At 28.2% G+C, this 7,904-nt stretch overlaps 1 protein-coding gene across 1 annotated transcript; it reads right to left on the bottom strand.

The window, feature by feature from the left end:
* Positions 1-756: 756 nt before the first annotated feature.
* LOC100248356 (gibberellin 2-beta-dioxygenase 1) lies at positions 757-2,614 on the bottom strand. Its single transcript, XM_002270369.4, has 3 exons — positions 1,926-2,614; positions 1,497-1,845; positions 757-1,161 (listed from the first exon to the last, which is right to left on the bottom strand). Exons 1-3 carry the CDS (start codon positions 2,324-2,326, stop codon positions 913-915), a joined length of 999 nt encoding a protein of 332 aa, XP_002270405.1. The 5' UTR covers positions 2,327-2,614; the 3' UTR covers positions 757-912.
* Between the last annotated feature and the right edge of the window lie 5,290 nt (positions 2,615-7,904).

The following is a 7,904-nucleotide window of genomic DNA, read 5'->3' on the forward strand; positions in this document are numbered from 1 at the left end:
AAAACGAGTCACACCATCAAGTGGGAATGCATTGAGCAAAACGTGGGGTCCACACATAACTTTTTGAAATTAAATATTATTTTCAAAGAATTATATAATTATTTTATTTATTTATTATATATTATAGATTTTTAAGTAATACATTTTATTTTTCATTGTAGTTCTCAAAATAAATAAACAAGGAGAAGAAAACAGTGGTTACCTTCGCTAACAAGAGAGGATCCAAGGATTTAAATATCTTGTGCACATCCCCACTTGATTTTTGTTAGACGAGGTTTTCCATGTTCAAGTTGGCAATAGTTGACAACGCTAGTGGCCGTTTGGTTGAATTTCCCCCATGGCGGCCCTTTTTTCCCTTCATGTTTATCCACTGAAATTCCGAAATATGTTAAAATCTTGGAGAAACAAATGAATTTTTCAAAGGAAGGAATATGTGAGAAGGATAAGTCTAAATTCTCTGCAAAAGATTCACGCTGAAAGTGTGAAAATCAGTTGATCTTAGCTCAAGGGCCCGGAAAGATATGGGCACATGGAATATGGAGATGTGAGTCACTCTCTCCTTAAGTGTGTCCACGGAGGCGTGAGCCCACAGGATACTAGAAAAATATGTGGACCTGAAACGTTGAGGATATTTGGCAGGTAGTTCTTGTAGGAGCTCAATGGCCGGTGTCATTTAACGAATGATTAGGCCCATTGGGCATGTCCTGTACCTAAGCTCTAACCACTTGTCTCTGCCTGTCCAAAGACAATGGAATGTTGACACCGAAAGTGAATTCTTGTATTAATTTGATAGTTACAAGCAAGGGAGTTACATGAAGTAGAGTAGGACAGTGAAAGAGGGAAAATGGATGAATAACAAGTTTAAGCCAGTGTGAAAGCCCATTTTCCTAACAAAATGGGAGTTGAAAAGCACTATGTGGCGGCCGTCCTCTCAAACTGGCTAAGCCTATTGTCGCCCAATCTTGACTTGTAAGCAGACCTTTTGTACTCAAACCACGTAAATTCTTTGTAGAGGCTCTCCTTTCCTTCCACGAGCGAGGGTAATGGAGCTATTTTCTCATTCAAGGGTGGTCCTCCAAAGTATATCATTGAAATTCTTGACTTGATGCTGTTGGCCAAAACCCTATGCCTCACACTTTTAAACCTCCCATTGGTCATCACCTGCAACAAATAAAATAAAATAAACATTAAAAAATTTGACCTGTAAAGCAGAATTGTTCCTGTTCTTTTCTTTGAATAGTATGATGTTCCACCCTTTCGTTTATTCAATCTATTCTCAAAGAACCAGAATATCTGAAAAAGTAAAACAGAAAAATGAAGAATTGCGCATCCTTAAAGCAAGTGGACTTTATCTAAAAAGTAGATTGTTGACACATGAATAGATTTAAGACGTCTGTGATAATATCAGTTGATACAGAGAGTGAATGTTATCTTCTTTCTTGCTTTCTTTTTTCCCTGTTCTTTTAGGTTGTTTTGTTGTTGTTTAGAAGTTGTACCTGTAAGGAGTCACCAACGTTGATGAAGAAGGAGTTGGCATCAGGTGGGACTGAAATCCAGCTTCCATTTCCCAAAGAGATTTGCAGTCCAGATGTGTTGTTGGATCTTAGAACTGAAATGATCTGAGGGTCTGTGTGTTCTCCAAATCCAATCATATTCTTACCATTCGAAGCTTGAAGCTCTGAATATGGTGGATAGTGATTTAGCCTGAAAACAGAGTCACTCTGCTCATCCATTAAAAGCTTACTGAAAACATTCCTTGGTTTGATTCTCAAACCATCCGCCATTAATTCAAGAAGCTCGCAAGCCATCTTTTTAACAGCTAACACATAATCATTCAATGCAGAACTGCAACAGCAAAACCAAAAGCTTCAGTACAGTTGAAAAGGAAAAATTGAGAATCAGTTTGTGCTGCTCAAATTTCTCACCACAGCTTTTCTGGGTATTTGCCAAAAATTGTTGCAAGTTTCTGAGAATTGCGTTCCTGATTCATCGTAAGGAGAAGATATTCAACCCAGCCGACATCCCCATTTGGCCCAATGCTCCTGTTTCCATAGCCAAACGGATCAGGAGGGCCTGCTTTTTGTTTCTCAGAAAGTGATAAGGAGAAGAACTCAATGACTTCGGTTTCCAATCTTGAAATGAGCTCCAGTGGGATGCCATGATTGATCACCTTGAAGAAACCAAACTCTTCACAGGACTTCACGACAAGGTGTTTGGAGTCGGGCTCTGAGAGGTCCACCGTAGGAATAACCGGGAATAATGTGGTGGATTTGCAGTTTATGATAGGAGGGAAGTCTGCAATTGTTGGTTTCGACAAGACCACCATGGTTGTTGTTGTTGTTGTTGTTGTTGTTGTGAGTGAGAGGGAGAGAGAGGAGAGGAGGAATGGATGGTTAGAATTCTAGAGAGTTTGGTTGCTATGAAGAAATAAATGGAACGATATTGCGAGAGCAGAGGTCGTACGAGGAAATGCTTAAGGCTCTGCTTGCCTCTATTGCCTAAATGTTGGCCATTTATACACGTGGGCACAGGGGGAGGGGGGGGAGAGGGGGGCGCCATTCAGTGCTCATTGTCCACCAGCAAGCAAATCTTGACACTGACACCAGCATCTGAATAATTCAAAAATGGCAATGCGGTTTATGGCTTATCCCTTACCACCGCCCTGGACCTGGAGGGAGAAAACCCACACACCGCAAATTTATTGCACCAAAAGTAGAGGTCAAATCAATAAGATTCCTTTGGTTACAGAGCAAGAAAAAAACAGTAAAAGAATTTAAAATTTGGATTTATAAAAATAAATATAATCATATTCATTTAAATATTTATATATTTCTAAATTTTAATAATTTTTATTAAAAAAAGAAAAAATAAATCAATTTGAAAAATAACTAAATTTCAACTGTTTTTATTTTTTCTTTTTCTTCTTCTTTTTATTTTTATTTTATTTTATTTTTATAATCATACTATCGACAATCCAAATATATAAAAACAACAACAACAATAATAATAAAATTATTATGATTAAGATCTTCTTAATGTAATTTTAGAGGCTTCCTCTATTTATTGTTCTTATACTTGTTCTCCTTTTTAAGTGGCTATAATTTTAAATCTCAATAGTTTAATTATGGAGATATTTGTCAAGACCTAATATGATTATGGATGAGAAAGATAGTGTCATACACTATTTGATCATGTACATTGAAGACCAAGGAAGATTCAAAGGATATCTTTTTATTGAAAAAAGAAATTAGCTTAATGGTATCAAGAAAAGAGAAAAGATGATGCTTTTAATGTGTCAAAAAAGATATAAGACAACACTTTCATAAAGCATTATCTACAACATGGTCATGGAAAACGTCATTGTTTGTGACTATCAATCTTGATGCTCAAAATATTTCTCATTATTTCAATACCTTAGAACTTTTTGAGTGTCGTTACATGTATGAAAAAAAATCCTTCACGTCACTTTTAACACTAAATAAAGCATCATTGTATAGATAATAGAAGTAATTGGTTAAAATAAATGAAATAATCCCTTAATTTAGGGAGAATTGTGTTTTGGGCCCAGCTGGGCCCAAAAATTAATAAAAGATCCTCATAAGTTCCATATTTAAGCGCAACACCTAAAGAAAGTTTACAAATTGAAAAAAAGGATATGAAACATTCAATTTTCCGAAAATGCCCTTTATTGTCAAAAAGAAAAAGAAAACAACTAACTTTCCTACTCTCTTTCATTCTTTTTTTCCCTCTCTCTTTCATCATTCACCTTGTCTTTTTCTCTCACATATTAATTGGTGGGACATGTAAATTAATTCTTTTATAGAAAAGTGTTACTATTTTCATCAATTATTTTTCTCCCAAAAACCATGCCTAATAAATTAAATATTGAAAATCAATGGTTGAAAATGATTATTACTATATTTTTAAAGTAAATATTTTTTAAATACCTCATAATTTTTTTTTAAACTTACAAAATATATAATAAATATTTTTTAAACACCTTAAAAAATATTATTATTCTTTTTTATCCAATATATATATAAATATCTTTAAGATTGTAGACAATTATTTGAATATTTTCTCTATTTTTTGGACAATACATTGATATTATCTTAATATATTATTTTGTAACATGATCATTTTTTAACTAATGGTGATAATTAATTTTTAATTGAATAATGTATTATAACTTAATAATTTGAAAAATATTCAAATGCCTTTTTAAATCTAAAATAGATGTGGACTTGACATGGTTTAAATAATTAAAGCATGATGTCATTAAGTTAAGCAAATGTATCATATTAAGAGATGTGTATGTAAATTATATCATAATTTTCTCTTTTTTTTTATTTTTTTTCCTCGTACATGATATCTTTTGTATAAAGTTTTGTAGATGAAAAATAACAAAATCTTTTGTTATGTAAAGAGGCATAACAACACATTAAAATTGAAAAGAGAATATAATGGAACACAAATTAGATGAAAATCACTTTAAATAAGGATATAATAGAAAACATATAAATGTAAGAAAAAACAAGTTTAGATAAAATTTAAAATAAAAAATCAAAGAAAATAAATTAAAAGTAATAATATAAAAATCGTAGAATCTTCAAAACTATAATTACAACAAAAAAATTATTTTAAATTAACTTGATAATTTAAATTAATGATTTTTTATAAAAAAAATTACAAATGTTACAAAGATAATTTTTTATCCTTTTTAATTCTATTTAAATATGATTTTTTTAATATCTTCTAACATTATGTTTATAAAGGTAAAATAGTAAAAATATATATTTTATTCGGTTTACTTGTAATAAACACTTTAATTTTGGAATACTCTTTTATAGTTAGTGTAACACCCTTATATAATAGTGCAAATTTCATAAATAATTTATGGGTAACAAAGAAAATAAAGAAATGATTCAAAATTAACTAAAATCTTTCACAAATGGTAACATTGTACACCCTTGTACACTTAGTATATTTCCCTTGTACATTTAGTACATTTCCCTTGTACAGTTAGTGTAACATCATTGTACAATGGTGCAATATATCCCTCTTAAGTTGTGTGTCCATGTAAGTATATTAATCTTATTTCTAATGGTTTGGCTAACAAAATGGTGGATGAATTAGGATTAAATTTTTTTTCCCCAAACATTATTACTAAGAAAAGTATCGAAATTTCCATGTGAAAGTTAAATAAATTGCATGACATAGGTATGCAATCTATGGGTGACAACGAAAATGAAAAAGTGATTCAAAATCGATTAAATTTTTTTATAGATGGTAGTCTTGTACACCCTTGTACACTTAATACATTTTCCTTGTACACTTAGTACATTTCCCTTGTACAATTAGTGTAATACCATTGTACAATATATCTATCCTAAGTAATATGTCCATGTAGGTATGTTAACCATATTTCTAATGGTTTAACTAATAAAAGGATGGATGAATTAGGGTTAGTTTTTTTTTTTCCCAAACATCATTATTGGGGAAAGTATCGGAATTTCCATATGGGAGTTAAATAAAGTGCATGACATGAGTATGCAATTTGTGGGTGACAAGGAAAATAAAGGAGTGGTTCAAAATAGATTGAAATATTTTATAAATGGTAATCTTATACACTGCTTGTACACTTAGTACATTTCCCTTATACAGTTAGTAAATACTCTTATATAGTGACACAAATTTCATATTCCCGTAGTGCATATATGCCTATATTTGTATTAAACATGATTCTAGTAGTTTGATTAAAAAAATGATGAAAAACTTCAATCCAATTTTTTTATGAACATATTACATTTTTGTGAAAAAAAATATACAATTGACCAATTCCTTTATTTAATTGTGAACATATTATATTTTAAAAATAAAAAAGAATAATTAATAAATGAAATTTAATTCTTTTTATTATCTTAGTATTAAACAAGGTCTTCAATTTTCATTTTTAAAAATATTTTTCATTTTTTTAATTAAATGTATTTTCAAAAAGAGACAATATAGAAAATAAAAATAATTTTTAAAAATAAAAAAATAATAAAAACTAGAAAAAATATTTTAAAACCAATCTCAAACATAATCTATATAATTTTTAACTACTTGTTTTTATTTAAAATGAGTAAACATATCATTTAACCCTTTTGTACGAAAAAAAAATCAATCTCTACTATACTATGTATTGATATAATCCATTTCTATATACGAAAACATTTTAGTTGGATATTTAAAATAAAAACTCTTCATCTATCCTCTTTCTCTCTTTTTCTTTTTTCTCATTTCAATAAATTTTCAATTAATTCAAATCATTAAACAAATTTGGAACATTCATATAACTTATTACAAAAGTCTATGTTCAAAAAATTATTAAACTATGGAAAGAAAAAGATTAAAAAAAAAAACTTTAAACTTTTTATTTTATAATAATAAAAAAAATAAACTTTAAAATACTTTTTAGTATAAAAGAAAAAAAATAGTAAATATATTTATTTTAAATAGTGTTTTAATCATTAAATTATTTACTTGTAAAATGTAAAAAATAATTTTTATTCATTTAAATTAATATTTTTTCCAAAAGTATGTTCCAAAATAATTTTTGAATCATTAATATAATTTTTATTTATTTATAATTTAAAAATAGAAAATAATGTTGATTTTTCAATTATTTTTAAAGGAGTTTAAAAAATAATAAAAAATAAAAAAATGATTAAATAAATGAGAATTTTATGGATGGGGCATGTAAAGAGTGGTGGTATAAATGTAAAGAGTGGTGGTATAAAGACAAAATGATGGGTGTAAGTAAAAAGGGGTATTTTTGTCTATTCCAACCTTATATCCTTACAATCAATTATAGGTGTTTGGAGGATCTTTTATTAATTTTTGGGCCCAGCTGGACCCAAAACACAATTCTCCCCTTAATTTATGAATCTAACCGTTTTTATGTTTTTTCTTGAAAAGTAATACAATTTTGACATAAATACCTTTTATCCTTTCAAATATTTACATGTAAGTATTAAGAGAAAATGTTATTTTTACAAGAAAAGCTCAAGGACACTTTTGTTCAAAGTGAGGCTAAAAAATGATGGGGGTTAAATTTAAAAATTTAGGCTTTCAATGACCCTTTTAATTAAATAACCTTAGATAATAGGGAGAATTGTGTTTTGAGCCCAGTTGGGCCCAAAAATTAATAGAAGATCTCCAAACACCTATAATTGATTGTAAGGATATAAGGTTGGAATAGACAAAAATACCCTTTTTTACTTACACCCATCATTTTGTCTTTATACCACCACCACTCTTTACATGCCCCATCCATAAAATTCTCCTTTATTTAATCATTTTTTTATTTTTTATTATTTTTTAAACTCCTTTAAAAATAATTGAAAAATCAACATTATTTTCTATTTTTAAATTATAAATAAATAAAAATTATATTAATGATTCAAAAATTATTTTGGAACATACTTTTGAAAAAAATATTAATTTAAATGAATAAAAATTATTTTTTACATTTTACAAGTAAATAATTTAATGATTAAAACACTATTTAAAATAAATATATTTACTATTTTTTTTCTTTTATACTAAAAAGTATTTTAAAGTTTATTTTTTTTATTATTATAAAATAAAAAGTTTAAAGTTTTTTTTTAATCTTTTTCTTTCCATAGTTTAATAATTTTTTGAAGATAGACTTTTGTAATAAGTTATATGAATGTTCCAAATTTGTTTATTAAGGAATTTTTTTAATGATTTGAATTAATTGAAAATTTATTGAAATGAGAAAAAAGAAAAAGAGAGAAAGAGGATAGATGAAGAGTTTTTATTTTAAATATCCAATTAAAATGTTTTCGTATTTAGAAATGAATTATATCAATACATAGTATAGTAGAGATTGATTTTTT

This window comes from Vitis vinifera, chromosome 19, assembly GCF_030704535.1.
Source record: "Vitis vinifera cultivar Pinot Noir 40024 chromosome 19, ASM3070453v1".
NCBI lineage: Eukaryota > Viridiplantae > Streptophyta > Magnoliopsida > Vitales > Vitaceae > Vitis > Vitis vinifera.

What these genes read in the sequence shown, in the direction of transcription:
- LOC100248356 (XM_002270369.4), bottom strand. Translation starts at nt 2,326, where the DNA reads ATGGTGGTCTTGTCGAAACCAACAATTGCAGACTTCCCTCCTATCATA. An exon ending in AAATACCCAGAAAAGCTGTG is followed by an intron (nt 1,846 to 1,925) that starts GTGAGAAATTTG and finishes TTGCTGTTGCAG; the next exon opens with TTCTGCATTGAATGATTATG. An exon ending in ACGTTGGTGACTCCTTACAG is followed by an intron (nt 1,162 to 1,496) that starts GTACAACTTCTA and finishes TATTTGTTGCAG; the next exon opens with GTGATGACCAATGGGAGGTT.